At 34.1% G+C, this 23,547-nt stretch overlaps 2 protein-coding genes across 7 annotated transcripts in view; one reads left to right on the forward strand and one right to left on the reverse strand.

Annotated features, from left to right (window-relative positions):
- Positions 1 to 4,364, forward strand: part of sh3glb2a (SH3-domain GRB2-like endophilin B2a) — a 20,832-nt gene extending 16,468 nt beyond the window's left edge. For 4 of the 6 annotated variants that reach the window (XM_016570830.1, XM_016570834.1, XM_016570831.1 and 1 more), the window contains 5 exons: positions 378 to 467; positions 773 to 873; positions 2,281 to 2,295; positions 2,382 to 2,595; positions 4,194 to 4,364. In XM_016570830.1, coding sequence (XP_016426316.1) covers positions 378 to 467; positions 773 to 873; positions 2,281 to 2,295; positions 2,382 to 2,595; positions 4,194 to 4,301 — 528 coding nt within the window. In that variant the 3' untranslated portion in view covers positions 4,302 to 4,364. The remainder of the gene's footprint in view (positions 1 to 377; positions 468 to 772; positions 874 to 2,280; positions 2,296 to 2,381; positions 2,596 to 4,193) is intronic. The other 2 variants (XM_016570832.1, XM_016570835.1) reach the window with 1 other exon arrangement.
- A 3,932-nt stretch (positions 4,365 to 8,296) lies between these two features.
- Positions 8,297 to 14,255, reverse strand: prrt1b (proline rich transmembrane protein 1B). Its single transcript, XM_016570867.1, has 4 exons — positions 14,156 to 14,255; positions 11,322 to 11,782; positions 8,538 to 8,666; positions 8,297 to 8,443 (listed from the first exon to the last, which is right to left on the reverse strand). Exons 1-4 carry the CDS (start codon positions 14,163 to 14,165, stop codon positions 8,297 to 8,299), a joined length of 747 nt encoding a protein of 248 aa, XP_016426353.1. The 5' UTR covers positions 14,166 to 14,255.
- Between the last annotated feature and the right edge of the window lie 9,292 nt (positions 14,256 to 23,547).

Below are 23,547 nucleotides of genomic sequence, written 5' to 3' on the forward strand. Positions count from 1 at the left end.
GCCGCCGCCATGTCGTGAAGGCGCTGTGTGTTTCATTGTGAAAGCGAAGCTACTTTCCGCACTGGATAGCTGGCCACAACGCACTGGATAGCTGGCCAATCAGAGCACACCTCGCTTTTCAGACCGATGAGCTTTGTAAAAATCGACGCGTTTCAGAAAGGCGGGGCATAGAGGAGAAACAATAATGTACAGTATGTGGAAAATAATGTGTTTTTTTAACCTTAAACACATTTCATTACACCAAATACACAAAATAATGTTCTTTTTAGCAACATCATATGACCCCTTTAAGAGAGTCCTAGTGTTCATGCAACTCTAAATGCAGATGAATCTTATGCCGGTGTCAATTTTGGATTCGTTTTCTCTGTCATATGCAGGCGGAGCATGAATTGCGTGTTGCTCAGACAGAGTTTGACGGACAGGCTGAGGTCACCAGACTCCTCCTGGAGGGCATCAGCAGCACGCACGTGAGTCGTTTTTACATGCATGCTGCATTAACACGCTACACACCTGAGCAGAAGTGTATGTTTGAATACAAGCTACTTCAAACTGATAAACCTCATTATCAGGATGGGCTTAAAGGCTTTCATAATAATCCTTCAATATGCATGCTTTGAAGTTCAGAAAATAGCATTTCAAAACATCGTTAAATCATTGTTCAAAAGACTGCGTAAATATCTAGTATCCTCATGCAAACAAATGAAGTGCAACCTGTGTTTGCACAGAATGCTATGGGTTTTAAAGTGACAGGACGTCTTTTCTGTTTGCGCAGGTGAATCACCTGCTCTGCCTGTGTGAGTTTGTGGAAGCGCAGGCGATGTATTACAGCCAGTGTCACAAGTACATGCTGGAGCTGCAGAGAGAGCTGGGCAGGTGGCTATGCATCAGATTTCATTCATGTGTGCAAAATGCTATTTGGCTCACTGAATCATTTATAAAAATATAACATTAAATGGTAACACTTTACAGTAAGGTCTCATAGTCAATGCATTAGCTAACATGAGCAATATATGAAGAGTTATCCGTTTTTGCAAATAAACTCTTAATATTTCTTAAATTTATTCATCTTTGTCAATAAAAGTGGTTGTTCATTCATGTTAGTTCACAGTGCATTACCTAATGTTTGCAGATACAGCTTGTGATTTGAAAAATTTATTAAGTAAATGTTGAAATTAACAAACTAGAATAATGAGAATAATTAAACTAGAATAATTAAATAAATTAACAAACTATTAATAAATTATGTACTGTAAAAGTATTATTCTTTGTTAGTTCATGTTAACTAATACAGTTAAATAATGTTAACAAATAGAACCTTATTGTAAAGTGTTAACTATTAAATTAAAGATTTCTTTAAGAGGAAAACTTTACAGTGGAAATATGACTTGGTGCACCGTAAAGGAATAGTTTACCCAAAAATGACAATTTGATGAGAAGTTTACTCGCTCTCAGGCAATCCAAGATGTAGATGAGAAGAAATGCAGCATTCCATCACTTGCTCAGTAATGGATGCTCTGCAGTGAATGGGTGCCGTCAGAATGAGAGTCCAAACAGTTGATAAAAACATCACAATAATCCACAAGTAATCCACAGCACTCCAGTCCATCAGTTAACATCTTGTGAAGCCAAAAGCTGCCTGTTTGTAAGACACAAATGCATCATGAAGACATTTTTAACTTCAAAACTTCTGAGTCCATAATCCATAATAAGGCTTCCTTTAGTGAAAAAGTCCATCTCCCGTTGCCTCTCACATCAAAATTCAGCCACATATTTGTTTAGAGCTATTTTGGCTTGTAAACGGTGCTTGATCTGTGCAGATTTCTCTCCTGATTCAGACCAGAACACTTTTTCACCGAAGGAAGCGTTATGGATTATGGACTCGTGTTTTAGACAGCAGTAATGATTTGAAGTTAAAAATGTCTTAATGATGAATTTGTTTCTTACAAACACGCAGTTTTTGGCTTCACAAGATGTTAACTGATGGACTGGAGCGGTGTGGATTATTGTGATGTTTTTATCAGCTGTTTGGGCTCTCATTCTGACGGCACCCATTCACTGCAGAGGATCCAACTGGTGAACAAGTGATGCAATGCTACATTTCTCCAAATCTGATGAAGAAACAAACTCGGCTACATCTCAGATGGCCTGAGAGTGAGCACATGCCCAGCAAATATTCATTTTTCAGTGAACTATTCCTTTTAAATATTTGATTTGTAGATCATGACATCACAGTCATTATTATAAACACCTGTTTTACTTTTCCCACCCGTCTGCTCACAGTTGCAGTGGAGACATGTGAGTTTTGAGTTTGTCGTCTTGTTAGTGTTCACACTAGTCAGCAGAGCCCTTATAGTGTCCTCTATCAACCTTCTCTCTTTCAGAAGATGCCCCGACTCTTTGGATGTGAATTCCCACACTGCCAGAAGCCCCACGGACCCGTCTGCTTTCCTGCCGCTGAACTCTGCGTCTCCTCTGGAAACAGACGCTCTGCAGATTGAAGAAGTTCAGCCGCCAGCCAGCGGCACACGCAAGGCCAAAGTGCTGTATGACTATGACGCTGCAGACTCCAGTGAGCTCTCGCTGCTGGCCGATGAGGTGAGCAGATGTTTGATGGAAGATAAACGGTCTGATATGGGTCTAATAGGGGTGTTAGGGGCTGTGAAATATATTATTGCATAATATCCGAGCCTACATTTCATGATCCAATCAAATTGTGATGGATAAAATTAAGTCCCCATCCTCAATGATTTCTTATGGAATATTCTGTTTCTCTTTAAAACTCCACATTAATTAAAATTAAAATTATTGTTTATTATATGTCACATTTATGTTAAAATGAAAGGAATTGTAAAAAGGTTTATCATGATGATTTAATGCATTATAAGTTGATATTGGGTAGTTTATTTATTTACTTTTTAGAGTAGAAATGGGTGATATATTGAATATTCAATTATATTTACAATGAGTTTGCTGGTAATGTGAAATTAAACATTGTGAAAATAGTAAGGAACATTGAGGAAAACATACCATGATATTTTTAAGTAGATTTTTAATGTGTTTTGGTTCTTGCATTAAACATTTTTTATATATTTGGCTATAGTGGCAGTTTGGTTGAAGGGATTCGTTTTGGAAATTTTTTTCTGAATATTTAAAATGTTTGCTATAAAAACCATTATTTACTTAATTTTAGGCTTTTTTTTTTGGATCCAATCAAATTGTGATGAATAAAATTAAGCCCCGTCATTAATTAACTTGAAAATGACACATTAATTCTAATTACAATTAATGTTTATCATGTCACATTTAATATCACATTTGAATGAGTTTTTCATGACTATTTAATGGATAATAAGTTGATTTAGACTAGTTTATTTTATTTATTTTATTCATTTTTTTTTGTAAAAATGGGTGATGTTTTGAATATTCAAGTATAGTTACAACGATTTTGCTGGCAATTAAAAATGAATTATTGTGAAAATAGTGAAAAATAATGAAGAAAACATACCATGGTATTTTTAAATGTGATTTAATGCGTTTTGCATTAAATGTTTTAAAATATATTTGGCTGTAGTGACAGTTTAGTTGAATTGATCGTTTTCATTTGAATATTGTTGAATATTTTACCTTTTTCCAATAATAAGCATCTATTTACTTCATCATAGCCAACTTTTCTTGATCCGTTCAAGTTATGAATAAAATGAAGTCCCGCCATGAATTATTTCTCACTGAATATTCTGTTTCACTTGAAAATACCACATTAATTTTAATGTTCATCATATGTCACTTTAATGTTAAAATTAAATGAATTGTGAATGGTTTTTCATGGTGGTTTAAAGCATTATAGTTGACTTTGGCTAGTTTAAATTTCTATTCAGTAAAATTGGGTGATACCTTGAATATTCAAGTATATTGACAATGATTTTGCTAGCAATGTGTAATTAAACATTGTAAATATAGTGGCGAACAGTGACGAAAACATTCACAAACACAGATTTTTAATGTGTTTTGGTTCTTGGATTAAACATTTTGAATATATTTGGCTACAGTGAAAGTTAGGTTGAACTGATGATTGCTTTTAAGCCATTTCATTTGAATATTGTTGAGTATTTAGAATGTTTGCTATATGTGGTTGCTTGAAAAGCATCCTAAAGACTCCAAATTAATTAATTACACTTATCTGATTGGACGATCAGCTCATCACCGTGTACACAGTGCCTGGAATGGACTCTGATTGGCTGATTGGAGAGCGAGGAAACCAGAAGGGGAATGTGCCTGTTACATATCTGGAGCTGTTGAGCTAAAGAGGCGAGACACACACACACACACACACACAACACACACACACACACACACACACACACACACACACACACACACACACACACACACACAGAGAGAGACAGACGCGCAAAATACTGTCTCTATAATGTTTTCCCTCTGAAAACAATGTGCCATCGTACAAACACAAACCACACAACAGCAGCAGCAGACACACACAGATATATATATATATATATTAGGGCTGGACGATATGGCCAAAATTGATATCACGATCAAGATTTCTTTTTGGCATTTTTATTTTGATAGGACAGTATAGCAGTGACAGGAAGTGATGTAAGAGAGAGAGAGGGGGGCGGGATCGGGAAAGGTCCACAAACCGGGACTTGAACTCGGGACGCCCGCACTGCCCACTAGGCTATTGGCGCCGACAAGTCTGCCATTTTTAAAATTATTTTGGAGGAGTGATATCGCTTGGAAATATTAAAATCCATCACTTTTTAATACTAAACTTTAAACCATTATAAATTAATAAATAATGGGATTAGTCAGGATTATAATTCATAGAACATCTAATTTTTTGAAATCATTAAATCACACAAATACTCACCAGTGCAAAACAAATCTCAGAACTAATAATTCATTCACAAATGCCTGAAACATCCACTCATTGTGAGCACATGTATGTATGTATGTAGCTGTTTTCTTCACTACAAACTGTCCTTTCCTGCCTTCAGTATACAATTAACAATTTTGATTCAGCTTGTCCTGAAAGCTGATGACAAATATAAGCTCAATGTTTAATGTACAAAGGTCATCTACACCATCTAAGCACTAACATATTTGCACTGTTTGGCAACTTTGTTTTCTAGCAGACCTCCGTAAGCCTAAATTAAACACGTCCTTAACTGCATCTCATGCGGACAGATGTAATGTAATGAGCTACAGCTAATAATGTCTACAACAGCACCACTGTTAAAAATATTCCGTGGAGTGACCATGTGATAGAGATCAGAATATGAATGTTGATCTCCAGCCTTAAAGTCTTCATAAAACTTGTTTTTCTTGCATGAGGAACTTGACAGTGCAATAATACCTGCTCATGCTCAGAAAATTTACAGTTGCTCTGCTTTAAGTGCCACTTAAGTTAGAATTATTTTGAAATCTCCTTTAATTAGACAATCATATGAAGTTTCTCCATCTTAAGGCCCATTTTGAAATGATTTAAAGAGTTTTACTGTAACTATTATTGTTCTGAAATGTGCTGTTGCCACATTATATTGTTCTTTTAAAGGAATAATTCACCCAAAAATGAAGATTTGCAGATAATTTCCTCACTCTCAGGCCATCCAAAATGTAGATGAGTTTCTTCATCAAACTCATAGATGTGTTTCTTCATCAGATCTGGAGAAATGTAGCATTGCATCAGTGTCTCAGCAATGGATGCTCTGCAGTGAATGGGTGCCGTCAGAATGCGAGTCCAAACAGCTGATAAAAACATCACAATAATCCACAAGTAATCCACACCACTCCAGTCCATCAGTTAACATCTTGTGAAGCCAAAAGCTGCCTGTTTGTAAGAAATGAATACATCATGAAATTTTTAACTTTAAATCATTTCTTCCTGTCATAATATGAGTTAATATAGTCCATAATAACGCTTCCTCCATTGACAAAGTCCATCTCTCGCATGAAAGTCCACCCGTGTATTAGAGCTGTTTTGGACTGTCTTGGCTTGTAAACAGTCCTTGATCTGTGCAGATTTCTCTCCTGATTCAGACCAGACCACTTTTTATTATTATTAAGCAAAAATAAGTCTTGATGGATTTGTTTCTTACAAACATGCAGCTTTTGTCCTCACAAGCTGATGGACTGGAGTGGTGTGGATTACTTGTGGATTATTGTGATGTTTTTATCAGCTGTTTGGACTCTCATTCTGACGGCACCCATTCACTGCAGAGGATGCATTGGTGAGCAAGTGATGCAATGCTACATTTCTCCAAATCTAATGAAGAAACAAACTCATCTTTATCTCAGAAGTTTTTAGCAAACTTTCATTTTTTCCTAAACTATTACTTTAGTCTCCTCTACTGATTTAAATGTGTTTTGATCTGTTTTGTGTCCGGCTCTTGGTAGAAGCACTTGAGATCACTGCAGCTATAGATCACTGCATGAGTTTCATCACCTCTCCAACTATTCTGACTGATGTACTTCATAATTGTAATAACATTAATACAATTGTATTTATTTATACATCATTTCTGAAACCCAAGGTTGCTCAATGTGTGTTGATGTAAACCATACTTGATTTATTTATGCCATAATGAACTGCACTGCACAACCTGTATTGTATGACACCTATTAATATATTTATTTTTAATTAATTTTAGACCTTTTTTAGGTTTAGAGTTTGGCTTCATAGCTTACTTCATCTTTATTTATTTTATTAGTGTCAAAGTGCAGCTTAACCTTATTTAGATATTTTGTTCAGTGTACAGTATTTAATGTTTTATTTTACTTCTGTTTTTATTCTTTTAATTTTATTGTAAATCATTATGGATTATGTATATATAATGGCCAAAATGAATTCATGAAGAAATGAACCCATTTAAGCCAACATGGTCATTTCTTTTCTTCTGAGAGGAAGCTCTTGTTTATGACGAGCTCTGTTGGTCATTTCTTGTTTTCCAGCTCTCTTTTGCTCTTCATTGTATTTAATGGCGACTCCCCAAGCCATGTGGAGAGAATCAAGCTTAGTAATGTAATAAAAGCCATTTTATTGCTATAAATTGTTTTCAAGGTCTTCACTGATCATTTAAACACATAAATAGTGTTGTCGTTTTTGGGTTACTTTTTATTCAGTGCAACATAAATATGGGTTTATGTATTTATGCATTTACAAAATGTATTTATGTTGCACTTTTTATTCAGTGCAACATAAATACATTAGGTTTCACGCAATAGTGCTTCTTATAAACATTTAGACTGTATATTTAATTCAGTTTGTTCGCAGTCATAGATGATGGTAATTTTTACGTAACTAAGTCAACAAAAATACAAGGTTTATTACCAGTGACAGGAAAAGGCCTTTCAGTTCCTATTCCAGGAACAAATGAATGTAATTAAATGTAAATACAAACTCTATCGATGATTATCTTCTGAAAGTACATATCATAGAACATGATGCAATAAAATCAGGGGCGAACCTGTTTAAAATGTAAGACATTAATGTTTGAATCTCACACTTTGTGCTTTTCATATGAGTCACTTTCACTGCTATACAGGAGTTTCAGTTCTGGCAGCATATTGTACACAAACAGTCAAATGTTTGAATGACGTTTCGACTGGTATACTTCCCATACATCCATTTGTGTGAGTTTCATGACTTTATTAGTACTATTTACCGCATTTTAAAATAATAGTTAAGAAAAAGAAGTGATGGTGCACCTTCAAACAACATTTCAGTGCAATAAAAAAATTAAAATTAGTTTCTTCCCAGCAATTGCACTACCGTTTAAAGGGGTCATATGATGTGATTTCAATTTTTCCTTTCTCTTTGGAGTGTTACTGGGGTGAGTAAGAGTAAATTTTTTGACAGAAATTAATCATTTTATTTAGCAGGGATGCATTAAATTGATCAAAAGTGACAGTAAAGACATTTATAATGTTGAAAGATTTCTATTTCAAATAAATGCTGTTCTTTTCAACTTTCTATTCATCAAAAGTATCATAAAATGTATCACAGTTTCCACAAAAATATTGGAAAACAGCACAACTGTTTTCAACATGAATAATAATCAGAAATGTTTTTTGAGCAGCAAATCAGCCTATTAGAATGATTTCTGAAGATCATGTGACACTGAAGACTGGAGTAATGATGCTTAATATTCAGCTGCGCATCACAGAAATAAATTACATTTGACAATATATTCAAATTGAAAACAGTTACTTTAAACTTTAAGTTTTTACAGAATTTTTTGATCAAATAAATGCAGCCTTGGATAGCATAAGAAAGATTCTATGCACAGAGCACTATCACTACATAAATAATCCAGCCCACAAAAACAAATATGCCGAACATCAAACTGAACATGACAAGCAGACGAGCCTTCTGGGACGTTTTCTCCGCTTCACGGATGTCACCCCTGGTCAGCGCAGCGCGGGTCTGTAGAGAGGTCAGAGGTCATCATTAATCAGTGTCACTCTAATATTTGTATGCACGTGTATTTGTACTAATGCGCTGTGTTTCAGGTGCTCACTTCATACGAGTACATGACAGCGACGAGGCCGCTCATGAGGCAGCAGAAGATGGTCACCAGCAGAGACTCAACCAGGTAATCTTTAGGTAACGGTGGCTGCTCCTCTCCCAGCGGCGGCCCGTTCATGTACTGAAATCAAGTGTTTGACGTTTAGATCCAAACAGCAAGAATAAAAAAACTATGACTAGACCTGAAGCTCCAGACTTACAATGTAATCATTAGTTATTTGCGACTCGACCACAAAACCAGTCATAAGGGTCAATTTTTTTTAATTGATATTTATACATCATTTGAAAGCTGAATAAATAATCGTTCCATTGATGTATGGTTTATTAGGATAAGACAATATTTGTCTGAGATACAACTATAAAAAAAAAAATCTGGAATCTGAGGGTGCAAAAAAAATAAAATAATTTTTTGAAAATCACCTTTAAAACTGTCTAAATGAAGTCCTTAGCAATGCATATTAATAAACAAAAATTAGTTTTGATATATTTACAGTAGGAAATTTGCTGATTCTAAGCAATTTGAATAAATGCCTTTTGAGAATATTATTTAAATAAAAAAATAAATAAAATAGTTGATAAACTACTCCAGTATTTTGACAAATACACTGCAAATAAAATGTTGTAAATAAAACTTTAAAACATTATTGGAGTAGGTTTTGCAAGAAAATACTATTTCAGGTTTTTTACTTAAAAATGTCAGGTTTAATTCAATGTGTTACTTGCCGTTTCTTTAATTAATTGTGAAACTTACTAGCCGTTTCTGAGCAAAAATAGTTTCTACACCATTTTTTTAGTGCATGCTTCATATTATTCAACGCATATTATTCAACAAGTTCATATCTTGACCTTGACCTTGAACTTGATATTAAGTTTATTAGTTAATGTTAGAACATTGTAATCCAAATAGATGGAAATTTAATATGCAATTTATATACATAAATCTTTAGACCTAGTGTTCGGGTCACGTGACTAGAGCTGTACAAACTGGAAATATTCAGTGCAGGGTAGATTACTTACAAATTGTAGTCTGTTACTGATTATAAATAACATGACGAAAATTGTAGTTAGTAATTTAATGTAGGGTACTCATTTTAGGTAATATAATCTGACTACTTTTTTTAGATTACTTTTTGGTTGCTTTTTTACCAGGTGTTAATCAGGTGTTGGTTGTTTGCGCTGTGCCAATCTATCGTTGTATGACATCAAAGTACCGCGAGAGCGATTTGAAAGCATGGAGTCGACTGCTCTGCTCTCTATAGCTCTCGCGGTACTTTGATGTCATACAATGATCAATCAGCGCAGCGCAAACAACCAACACCTGGTTACTTTAGGCAATTCAGAAATCCTGTGCCGAACGTGTCCCCTGGAAGTGGCACCTCTGGTCACCTTATCATGTAATCCACTAAAAAAGTAACTGTAATCTGATTATGAGCATTTTAAAATGTAATCTACTCTAATGTAATCTAATTACGAGTACTTAATGTTTGGAATCTGATTACGTAATCCAGATTACATGTAATCAGGCCCGACTCCAGAATCAAATCACTGAGGGTGCTACTTAAATTAGTGAGGGTGCTCTTACCTTAATATATGTAAGGTTTTAGTGCCGTCTATTGCTATGGCGCAAAAAGCGCTCCGCTTATAATCACTAAAAAGCGGTCACTCATCTTAGTTCATTGCGACCTCACAAAGTTGCATTATAATGAATTTTTTATTTACAATGAATCTCTTATTTGCGATGTCTACACTTGGTTCTGAGATGATTTGTGCTGAACACAACACCTGAACAAAAACTCCAAATTTGAGCTCGGTGAGTGAATTCTAACTTAAACGCCTCTGATTGGCTGCTGGGTTCAAGAAGTTTTTTTAATGCCAAAAATCATTAGGATATTAAGTAAAGATCATGTTCCATGAAGATATTTTGTAAATTTACTACCGTAAATATATCAAAACTTCATTTTTGATTAGTAATATGCATTGCTAAGGACTTCAATTGGACAACTTTAAAGGCGATTTTTTTCAATATTTTGATTTTTTTGCACCCTCAGATTCCAGATTTTCAAATAGTTGTATCTCGGCCAAATATTGTCCGATCCTAACAAACCATACATCAATGGAAAGCTTATTCAGCTTTCAGAAGATGTATATATCTTAATTTCGAAAAATTGAAACTTTTGTGGTCCAGGGTCACATATGCCAATGCCAACCACCAATAATATAAGAGAAGAAGGCTTCCCCATGCACTTTGTAGCCGCGAAAATCATAATCAAAATGGAGTCAGACATGAATTATATCATTATACATATTATTATTATTATTATTATTATTATATATTATATAGTGTGTGTTTGCATGGATGATTTACATGACATTTAATGTGTGTACAATACACACTGCATTGTTTAAGCTGGTTTCAGATCAATAAAATAAGATAAACTACATTTGGGGTTTTTATTAAACTAAGGTGTGCATGCTGTGACCTGTACTGTATTTTTTACTGTAACTGACAGATTCTGGCCAAAAATCACAACACGGGAGTGGGAGGGAATGGGAGTCATTCTTCTGGGATTGGGACGGGACTGGATTTTCCCCCAGTTTTTTCGCAGGATTGAGATGGGACGGGAGTGGTTTGAAAATCCACTCCCGTGTCACCCTCTACTCCGTAGAACCAGGCCTGAAGCAGTTACTACCCCGCACTGAAAATATTGTTTCTGCTTGAGACTTTGATTTAATCAGCCTCTGGTTTATGAGTGTCAGAGGTGAAGCGGGATCTTACTATAGTGTAGGATGGGTAAGTGGACGGCGGGAGGAAGGAGGGCTGGTAGAAAGCAGGATTGGCTCCAGGCTGACAGGCGATGACGGGCTGGTTGGGGTACTGTGGGTACATGAGGTAGGCAGTTTTGGGGTCCGGTGGGCTGTATGGAGGAGGGTTGGGTGGGACGCTGCTGGTCGGGCCGTCGCCTCCAGCGGGGCTCGTGTACGGCGGGTGGAGTGTGTGGGTGCTGTCCGTGTCGAACGCCGGGTTCAGGGTGCGGTTGCTGTCGGTGTCGTATGCGTGATGGGATGTTTGGATGCTGTCAGTGTCATTCAACGGGCCGGCGGTGAGGATGCTGATCGAGTCGTATGCAGGAAAGCTGGGTAATGTCGTGGCTTCTCTCTGTCTGGAGGAATCATGAGCCTCCTGGAGGCCGGGAGGCCCTGGATGAGTTCGATCATCGGGGAAGTTCGGAGGAGCGGCTGATGAACGGGACAGACAGATGAAAGGTTAAAGGTAATGTTATTTTTAATTTTAGTTTAAAATACACTACCATTCAAAAGTTTGGGGTTAGTAAGATTTTTATGTTCAAACTACCATTCAGAAGTTTAAAGTCAGTAGGATTTTTTTGATAGAATCTCTTCTGCTCACCAAAGATGCATTTATTTGCATGAATCAAAAGTACAGTAAAAACTGTGAAATACTTTTACAATTTAAAATAACTGTTTTCTGTGTGATTATATTGTAAAATGTAATTTATTGCTGTGATCAAAGTTGAATTTTCAGCATCATTACTCCAGTCTTCAGTGTCACATGGTCTTCAGAAATCATTCTAATATGCTGATTTGCTGCTCAAGAAACATTTCTGATTATTATCAATGTTGAAAACAGCTGTGCTGCAGAATAGTTTTGTGGAAACTGTAATGCATTTTATTTTTCAGGATCCACAGATGAATAGAAAGTTCAAAAGAACAGCATTTATTTGACAGAAATCTTTTATAACATTGTCCTCGCTGTCACTTTTGATTAATTTAGCGCATTCTTGCTAAATAAAAGTAATTAATTTCTTTTAAAAAAAAAAATAATTTTTTTACTGGCCTCAAACTTAGTTCGTTTCAGTGGCCCAACATGTCAAATTCTCCAGTTCTGTTGTTTTTGTGCAACTTATTTTTCCATGCTGTAATTTTAATCCATGTATTTAAAACAATATTGAAATTATTTATTAATTTTGCTTTTTAATAAAATGTTTTATAATGTATAATTGTTTTTCATAAAGACATGCTCAATTATCATTACTTAAAACTTAAAAATGATCTATTGTAATTACTTAAAATCAAAACTATAAAAAATTGTTACTTGAAATAAAATAAACATTAGCTGAAATAAAATAAATATTATTATATTTTATTATAAATGTTCACATTTAAAAAAAAAATCAATTTACTGCATCCTTAGTTGATAAAAATTAATTTCTTAAAAAAAAAAAAAAAAATCCTACTGAACCCAAACTTATTTTCAGCAGCCCAACATGTCAAATTCTGACTTATACCAGGAACGTGAGTTTTAATGTTTTTTTTAGTAATTGCATAAGAATGCTTTGGCTGAGGCTGTTGTCTTTAGAAAATATAAACATCTAATTTTTGCATTTTTGTTTCGTTGTTGCTACACACATCACAGTAACATTCCACCTGAGAGTTATTTGAAACTCACTCTCCATTCGGAAACTCAGCTCGGGGAGAAACCTTCACCTCCACAAAAGCCCATCAATTATTCACTCATGATATATAAGACCCTTGAACGCTCAGAAATGGTTGAAAGTGATCAGGTGCTTTCTGAGATGTTCTCTGGTGGCCCATTTATGTTCTTCAAATGATGAACTCTTTAATTTAGGTTGTTAGTCAGCAGCATGATCTCTGGTCAAGCCTCACTGAGTTTCTTTTTCTCAGCTGAACTGACACACATCAGAAATAACAAACACTCATAAACATGCGATTCCTTTACTAGAGTAGCAGAGATGTCATGAATTTTTTTCCCTCAATTCTTTGTTTTTAATCAAGTGTGCACTGAGTATTATAAATAGCTCATCTAAAACTGATTTTTTTAAAGAAACATAATGAACCATTTCACAAGTTGTCATGTATTTTGGTGCAAATTAGTGCAAGTTATCATGCTGTAAGTTTAATGCATTTATTGAGAACTGCATTTAGATTTTTTTGTAGATTTAAAATATTTTTGCGATTTAATAAAATGTTTTGTACTTCATAGCCATTTTACATAAAGACATGGTCAAACCAGGGTTATTATTGTTAACTAAAACTAAATCCATAGAACAATTTCATTACTTGAAATAAAACGTAGGTTAACTGAAATTACATTAAGTATAAAAATACTTAAACTTGTTTTATTTCAGCTTGTTGCCAAGGCAACATTTCTGCTTAGTTTGTTGAAGTACTAAAATAACTATAAAGAAACGTCAACTAATTAATAAAAATGAATAAATAATATAGAAATTTAAAAAAACGAAAAGCAATTATTTTTAAATGACTAAAACTTTAAGTAAAATTGAAGTGAAAACAGAAAATACAAAACTTAATCTAATTCACAATATTTAACAAAGACTATAATAGTATATCAACGATACTAAAATAACACTGGCTCAAACAAAAGCAGATCTCGTTTCATATCTGCTGTTTTCTTTTTAGTCGTCTTTCGGTCTTCTTTTCTGTGTTTTATAAACAGATGCATTTACGTAATAACTAATTTCTTGGCCGTTTTCCAGCCTCGCCAGCGCTCTGACGTGACGATGAACAGAAGTTTCCATGAGTTTGCGCTGGACTGAAAGCCGGTCACTTTACCTGAGTCCATCAGGGACGGTCAGAGGTCATCAGGACGCAGAACAATCCTGAGAAATATCCAGCGGGAGTGTGTCGACGTTCAGGATCAGATGCGTGTGTGTGTGTGTGTGTGTGAAATGGCTGTGGCTTCTGTGATCTCTCTCTCTCGCTGAACAGTATCATGTTTGTTTAATAATTGACGACTGAGTCCGTGTGCGTGCGTTTATGACGGTCCTTGTGAACATACCAGCACGTGTTGATCTGTTATCGTAAACAAACATGCCATGCATAAAGTAATTTAATTTAACAATAATAAAATCATTTTTCAAATTAAAATAAGTTATGTTTTCATTTAGAGGTAGGGTTATATATGGGCTATTCTACAGAATTGGTGCAAACTGCTGTCCCACAACCAAAAAACACCTTTAAAAAGCATTTAAGTATTCAAAACGTAGATGTTTACTAAGATCCGTCTTTTATCTACTGAAACCCGCAGTAATATTTAAAATATTAAGCTTAATATATATAAAATCATAATTTATTGGGTACTTTCAATTGGGAGGTGGCTGTCCTGAACCCTAACCTCTAAATTTCAACTTATGAAAATGATGTTGAAATAATTTTTGTATTTTTTTCCATTGTTGTTTTTAAAAGTTGTTTTTTTTATTCTTTTAAAAAGTGAAGTTCAAAAAAAATATTTTCTTTGTAAATTATGAAACTTTATGTAAAAAATGTGTCCCACATTTCTCATGTCACTACCGAAACTGTATGTTTTAGTCCATTGGCCGAGACTGATTTTAACCACATCCCTAAATTTATGATCAGGAAATATTTATATGTCACTCTTTCTCGTAGCTACAAATTGTGAGTAGATAGGTCTCATCATTTTGAGGTAAATGTGTTCAAAATTCTGAAAAATCTGTGTGTAACTTTAAGGAACATCACTACCGAACACCACTTTTTTTGGGAGTTATTCCATAACATTTAGTTTTTATATGTGTACCACTGTTCAGAACTGTGCTAGCTATCCATGTGCTGATTAACATCTTTGAGCTAGGCTCAAAAGTATCTAAAATTGTCACTACCGAAATATTTGGTGGAGTTTCGGTAGTGACATCTTAGTTTTTTTGGGAGTTATCCCATAGAATTGTCATTACCGAAACAGTCATGACCGAAACATGCCATCATTGTTTCGGTAGTGACGAAAGGGAACACATAATCCTCATATTTGGGGGAAATAAACAAAATTTTAGTACAGTTATGCAAATTTTTAGTATGTTTTAATAGTGTTTTAGTATGCGAGTTAAAATACTGTGATGTGGTCTCTACCAAAACATTACCGTCACTACCGAAAATGTGCAGTCACTACCGAAACATGGGATGTTTTGTCAAAAATAAAGTATACTGAATTATCAACTAAGATGTTATGATAGTTTTTGGTTCAGTGTATATTCAAACTAATGAATCTTTAACTTTGAAGTCAGTATGATCAACTTTTTGCCTTTTACAAAGAAAAATTGATTCGAAATACAACAAATCTCATAAATTACACTTGAAATATTGTTAAAAATGTAATTGTGATTGATTTACCTCTGAAATTTAAAAAAAATAAAATAGCAAAAAATATATTTACAATGTAGATGTAAGCAAAATCTTAATAGGTCAATATAACACTTCTAATTAAATTATTATTACTGTTTCGGTAGTGACAAATTTGGGGAGAGGACAAATATTCCAAAACTTTCTGAAAATACAATATGAGAATTAACTGCACAATTACTAGAAATGTGTACCTTGGATATTATACAATTTGCATACATACAATTTTAATCTTTTAAATAGATTTATTTATTTAATAAGTGTATCCTGTGTATTCTGACACATACATGGATGTCTCTGGGCTTAGATGATATACTATAGATTAGGTGTAGGTGATTGAATGCTTGTTTGCTATGGTGCTCAAACCCCTGACAGTCCTCATGCCACCCTAAAAATAGTTTTCTAGGTCCGTCCCTGAATGTAAGGTCTATCCTTGTGCATATAGTCAGACGGAACGGTCATTTACGTTAACCAAACATCATTAACACTTACCAGAAGAGGGCGCTGATTAGCTGACACATTATTGATTTCTTTAATGCACTGATGCATAGACCAGATAAAATGATGACTTTGAAATTGCGTGGCACAGGTTTCTTTAAAGGATGTTATTTGTTATTAAAGTGTCTCTTGTAATTCAAGACTTAGTTCATCCCTGCAGGATGTAACTTATATGCACACAATGTGTGGGATAAGGTGATATGCACACACATTTTTAAAGTCTTTTTGTGATATTGATGAATGCTTTCTTGCTACTTTAGTCTGTCTTTCATAATATTGTGTATTTGATCTGTGATCGTCTCCTACAGTCGTCCATTGCTGCAGATGGGATGATGTTGCCTGCTGATTTACATCAGCGTGAAGAGACTCATTCTCCGCAGACAGGTAAACGCATTCTGTGAAATGGCATGCTCAAATATTATAATAAAATAGAATTACAAAATTTAGCCATGATGCAGCTATTATTGTTGACATTTATTTATTTGTATTTGCTATTTTTTTTAATTTTATTTGTATTTTTATTATTCTGTTATTAGAATATTATTTATTTATTTATTTTTTTTCTCATTTTTCTAGAAGACTTCAAGTGATATGAAGGTCACTGTCTGCTTCCATTCTGTGGAAGAAAGGCAGCGAGAGGATTTTGTACATTTGTGTTTCCATAGTGGAAAAGAAACGCGTTTGGAACAACATGATGGTGAGTAAATAACAACACTGTCCGGTTAATTTCCATGGCAATTTGTTATCCTGTTTTTACTTAGTTCAAGGATTATGTCGGTAAAATATGAATATGTTGATAAAACTATTCTTCACTGCAGCTTCAGTGAAAGTAAGTTACTAAGCTATCTCAGGATAACACCAGTCTGGAGTCACAGTCAAGTCTAGTAACATTTATTAATATAATGCTTAATACAATACAGATAGTTTCAAAGCAGCTTCACAGTGATAGACAGGAAAATAACAAGTTGTAAAATTCATCAGTTATGGAACAAATTTAAAATTTTGTCTGCAGATGAAATGCAACATGTAAAGCAATAACAGAAGACAATCGTGGCATTCTTCAGCTCAAGTCAGTTCAATGTTGATTCAGTGACGATATTGCAAAGTAAGTGTCGTTATGTAGCTCAATTCAGTTCAAATTTAAATCAATCATGTTACTGAATATTAATCGTCTTTTAAACAGTCACGGCTCTGTTTGAGTTTGGCGTTTGTATAAACACTGAAGTCATTCAGAAGCTGATTTTCTCTGTAAATCTCAACTCAATCAGGTCTCATATTTCTGCTCTGACTGTCTGTATGAGAAACACCAGCGGACTGTGATTCAGAGATTATTAGACCACAGGCTGAATAAACCGCAGCATATGATCGCAAACATCATGATACATCATCTCCTCCATTTGAGCAACAGCTTTCATTTTCACTTGAAATTGGTTAAGAAAATGAGAGAAGCAGTTCAGAAACTCAACAGTTTGCGTTTATTCCCATGGCTCTTTACATTGAATCTCCAAACCACAATGTTGTCCATCTCTATTGACCTGCTGTTCATTATGAACGGATGATTCGGCTCCTTTTGTTGCTTTCTGAGTTAATCAGATTATACCAGATAAACCTCTTTTTGTTCACAAGCTAAAGCGCATTCATTCATGTAAAAAAAAAAGACAGCCAGAACTTTATCAGAATAGTAATATTTTAGTAAAAAACAAAAAACAGATAACTGATTAACTCAACTTTCTTTTAAAAAACATGTGAAGAAAGTAGTCAATAGAGTGAAATTTAATTTCGCGAATTTCAGATTTATCAGAAATAGTTTGACCAATGAAGCAGCAGTTTTATTCATGAATTCAATGATTATTCCTCATATCACATATTGTATGACTACCTGGACACAAACATGTAGGTCTCTTTTCTTAAACCAGTTGAAATGATTTACAAACAAACTCTTAAGGTCTTGGATAAAAACCCCCAAACAGTTTTCACCATTGTAGCATATTAACTAAGTTTTCTTTTTTAAGTTGGGAACATTTGATTCAATTTGCTGATTTGGTATTTATTTTGAAGATCTTAAATGGTTTAGCTCCATCTGTTTTTAAGGATTGCACTGATCAGATAACAGGAAGAGGTGATTGTAACGTGCCATTAAGAAGAACTACTTTTGGTCAATTATCTTTTGCTTTTAGAGGAACACATGAGAGCTGAAAGAATTAAAACATTTAACAGGACACTGTGGTTTCTCGAAAACGCTGAAAATATGGTTATTGACCCATCAAAAATTGTGATCATTTATAGTGATTTATGGGTATGGTATGGTAGTCTATAATTCTGTGTTTCAGTATTCTTAGTTTATTTTTTCCTTCCGTTTTCATATTTTCTCCTTGTTCTTAATTTGGTATATTAATATTCTTTGTTTATATTTTCTTCCTGTCCTTAACATCAACCTGCCAAAAGGGACTACGGATGAAAATTAGCCAGTGTTGGCTAAATCTGGCGCATTTTACATATCGTATGTACTATTAATGTGCATTGTCCCTGATTAAATAAAATAAATGAAAATGAAGATTATAAACCAACCTACTGAAGTACTAAAATCTGTTTTGTACCATTATAATATATTGACCACAACCATAAATACTAGGCCTAAAATATAGCAATTGTCATACACACAAACCACTGTCATGGCACTAAAATGATGCAATTAACATTATTTTAACAACATAACATGTAACATAAAACCCAAATTTACTTAAGCGATAAGAAAAAACAAATAATAAACAGTTATTTTAGTGAAAAACATCAAATGGATTCTGAGAATGCCAATCTATGATTTTTCAATGTAAATTATGAGACGACTTGCTCTTTTTTGCTTCCAAAAACTGTACATTTAACAGTATTTTACTGTAAAATTACAAAAAAGACCAGTTAGATCAGTTTTTTTGCATTGAAAAAAGGAGGAAAAAAAGGTGTCGAAACCGTTTTCAATCAGTTTATAGATTAAATGTATAGTTCAGTCATGAAACTCTAGATGGCGCAGGCTGACGGCTTGTTAATGTAACTGATGATATTCAGAGAGTTAAACGACTTGGCACAAGCTGATTGGTTCATGCTGCATATGCAGCCAATGAGCTTACTGCCTTGCATTTATATGGCTGGCTAGCATTCAATTGAGATTCCTGCAGCGCACTTTCAGAGTTTCTCTGAAACCCTCCACCTTCCCCAGCTCCACCTGCATAGATCTGCTACGGGGTTGTTTTATATGACCATATGCATCGGCAGTAGCAAGGTCCTGTACTTGCTTGCAGCAGCAGCAATAATCAACAGCAGCAGCAATTCAGCAGCAGCGTAGCAGATCTATTCTGCCAAGACCAAATACATTAACATTGTCATATTCATCACCATGCTAAAATCTTCCGAGAGTTGTCATGATTGAAATAGATGTAAACACTGAGTGTGACATTATAAGTCTCAAATAGTGAGTTTTCCACACATGCTTATGTATAATACGAAGTGAAAAACTCAACTGAATGAGATGAAACATCCGTGTTTTACTGGTAATCGCTGTGGAATTCCTTCAGAGTGACGAACATGTTTTTGTTGATGATTGAGTGGTTAAATTTGGGGGTTTGAGAAACAACATAAATCTGTTGAGCAGAAGAAGAGTGGAGGCTGCTGGAGATAAGAGAGAACTTATGTTTTCATTGTTCTGTCTTGCTAAATCTGCGTGTACATGTCTTTGGGAGATGATTGAAGCATAGTTCCAGGAGAAAATATCACGTTTTATTTTTATCCATAGAGAAAGTGTTTTTAGGTAAATAAGTCTTTCTAGAAGGCTTTCTGATGATCTCGGAGACAAAGTGATGCTGTATGCTTTTGTAAAAGTCTCAAACCTTTATAAAGTCATATTTTACCCTATAAAGCTACTGTATCTTATTTGATAGGCCTCTAAATTATCAATATGATCAAAACTTTGCTAAAAAAAAACCTGTCACAATCTACATGCCTTCTGTCTGAATGAAAGTTTAGACTTTTTTTATTCAGTAAAAGCTCTTTTAGTCTAATTGTACAAGTGTCCACCTTCAGCTCGTGCTTTACCTGTCTTTTTGCTGTCAAATCTTCACTGAATTTTAAAGTAAATTTAAGAATATCTTTGGATATTGTTGGTAATATTTCCAGATGAACACTTACTGGACTGAAGCAGCTTTGCTTTACTTGATTTTCCGTGAAATCGTGTTCAAATGTGAGTATTAAATATGATCATCAGGCTTTTGAGGAACCTTTGTTTGTTCATCTCTCGCTCATCATTGCATTATATTTTTTGATAATAAAACTAAATGTATCAGCTTACTAAGACATATTTTTGGGAGATATGGAGTGACGACTAATATTTGTATACATTTTATGTAAGTATCTGCTGTACTTTTATAAAGATCTCATTGATTTGCATTACAAGCAATCAGAATTTCATCACTTTTTGTCCATATAAATATCAGCATCTGCACCAAATTGCCTATTTTTTGCTCAATTTGAGCCTCTGAATATAATTGAGCTGTTTTTTCAGACATATGAGCCATAAAAGCCTGATGTATCAAATTTGAAACTCAACAAAAAATGGTTTACATTTTACATGGTTCACTGGCAGAGCAATGAACACAAATAGGATGCATTAGAAATAAGTGTTCATCACTGAAACAGCATAGTGTTTTGTTAAATCCTATAAATCAGTGAAGTTCTCTGTGGCTGATGGATTTAGGGAGCAGATGTCTAAGAGCACTCAGAGTCGCTCCTAACGGTGAGCCGGTCGACTGCTTCAGTCTGTGTGTGTTTTCAGTCATTATCTCCTGACTGCTGTGTTTATTCCCTCACTGAGCTTTAGTTCATGCTGTAATAATGACATTAGTCAGTAGTAATGCTGAGTGAGGCAGTCGGATTACAGCACACTTCACATCCACTCACACGCCATTACCTTCTTAAAGGGGCCTAATGTTACTTTAATCATATTTAATCATTTTATTTCTCCCAAATGTTCCTTGTGATGTGCTGAAAATGCTTTAATTTGATGTTCCCAGTCAAAAATGACAGGCCTTTTAAAACGAGCATGGCAATCCCTCATTGTGCTATATTATCACCAAATGTTGGATTCAATCTGATTTTCTTTCAATTTGCACAGGTTTTGTTTTTCTTTTTGGAACTGATTGATCCTAGGCCTCATTGAGCTTCTGCACCATTTTTGAGTAAAACAAAAAGTATTATTGGTAATGGATAAATAAAATAATGGATAGTTTGGCAATGTTCACTTAAAAGTTTTTTTACAGAGGCCTGCAATCAATCAATTTGAAAAAAAGAAAAAAAAATCTTATTTTGTGAAAAACTATGGAATGTTTTTATTGATATTTTTAACTCCACATAATTAAATTAGGTAATAGTAGGCCTTTTTCCAACCAGCAGATTTTTTTTTTTTTGCGGGGCTGTGTAATTAATATTATGTTATGCATATAAGATGTTTTCATTGTGTTTTCAGAAGATGTAGAAGATCCAAAAAGTATTTGGACCCCAAACTACATGCAAAATATCAAAGCAAGTGTCATTTAACGAAACAATGCACAAACACTCTTTTGCAAAACATTTGACAAAAAGAAAGGTGTTCGGTTTGAAATAAAACAATAGATTTCGTTTTATCATGTCAAAATAATACAAACAGGACACCTGTGCGATTTTGATGCACGATATACAGTATATGGACATATTTTATATTTCCATATATGAAATATATTTATTAATTTATTAACACATATATCTTGCCCATAGCTGCATATATATAAATAAAATGCATATATTGTTGACACATGTATTCCCACAAATAATAAATCTTATAGATACATCTGCAGATTTTACTATGCATATACTATGCATGTAAACATATCTCCATCAACCCAGAGAAAAACAAGCTCTTACAGAAAATGTAAATGAATGCCAAATCCCACCTTCTGATGTGAAGCCAGTAATCAGCAGATACATATTGGGGAAATGGCAAGCGGAATGGGAAGAATGTCAAAAATAACAAACTTTTTGAAATTAATTCTGTTATAGGAACAAGATATATTTATTTTTTTAAATCTAGGCATGATCAAGTTGTGTATAGAAGGTGTGGTATTGGACATATACTAGATTAACTCATGGACATTTATTGATTGGTGAAAAAGCATCAAAATGTTAATATTGTGGGACTCACTTGGCGGTGAAACATGGTTATTATCAGGACAAACTCTTAAGGACTTGTTTTATAAGATGGACCCAGAAAAACTTTTACAATTTAAATTTAAAGAATCTTTTATAGAATTTGTACAAAACTTTGTTTTATAATTGCTTCATTTAATTTTTGTATTTTGTATTCTTTACTACTGTATTGTTTTTCTAATCTATAATATTTGTCTGCCATGAAATGGCCTGTGAAGCTTAAATTTAAATCAAGTCAATCCCAAAAAAAAAAGAAAAAAAGTCATCAACCCAGAGAATGTACATATGTGAAAATTATACACAATACAAATTTATTTGTATAGCACATTTGTTGACCAAAGTGCTTTACAAAAGCGAAAAGAAAACAGACAGTAAAAACACATAAAACGTTTAAACGATAGAGCAGCAACCTCTTCACCCCTGTTTTTAAGTCTAGTTCTAATGCTGCGTTCAAATCCTCCTGGGACGTTTGTACTTACGAGTTGACAAGTCATAATTACGACGTCAGGTGCGTTCAAGTCAGTTTAGTCGGCACAAGATGGCAGTGTACCTTCTTTTAATAAATTACAAGAAAATACAACGGGGTCTGTTAACTCTGCTTATACAAAATGAAGAGCAAAGAATTCGCATCAGGTGTGTTTTGCGTTTTTAATATTTTTAAAACATGCAACATGGCAAATCAAAAGATTTTTCACCTATACGTGCAAAAATGATAGCATTTTTTTTACTTGGATTTCATTAACTAGCTGCGTAACAAGAACATGACCAATTTAAGTTTATAGGACAACTAAACTACACTGTAAAAAAAATTCTGTAAAAAATACGGTAGCAATATTTTAGGTTTTACGGTTTTAACTTAAATTTACAGTTAAATACCGTAATTTCATTAACTGAAATAATGTGAAATAATCACAAGCAGCTTTTAAATAATAACATATATAGAAGGTGCACAGTGTCATTCACACAAACACCAAACACCATCATGGTAACACACATGAAACGGAAATAATGCAATAAACATTCATTTAACAACATTAGGTGTAACACACAACCCTAATATACAAAACTGATAAGAAAAAAACTAAGAA

This window comes from Sinocyclocheilus rhinocerous, unplaced genomic scaffold, assembly GCF_001515625.1.
Source record: "Sinocyclocheilus rhinocerous isolate Xijiao unplaced genomic scaffold, SAMN03320098_v1.1 scaffold1223, whole genome shotgun sequence".
Lineage (NCBI taxonomy): Eukaryota > Metazoa > Chordata > Actinopteri > Cypriniformes > Cyprinidae > Sinocyclocheilus > Sinocyclocheilus rhinocerous.

Excerpts from the sequence above, each read along its gene's own strand:
- prrt1b (XM_016570867.1), bottom strand. Across the intron at positions 8,667-11,321 it reads CTTACCCATCCTACACTATA|TACATGAACGGGCCGCCGCT; the intron begins GTAAGATCCCGC and ends ACTTGATTTCAG. Across the intron at positions 8,444-8,537 it reads CTGTCATGTACTCGTATGAA|ACCCGCGCTGCGCTGACCAG; the intron begins GTGAGCACCTGA and ends ACCTCTCTACAG.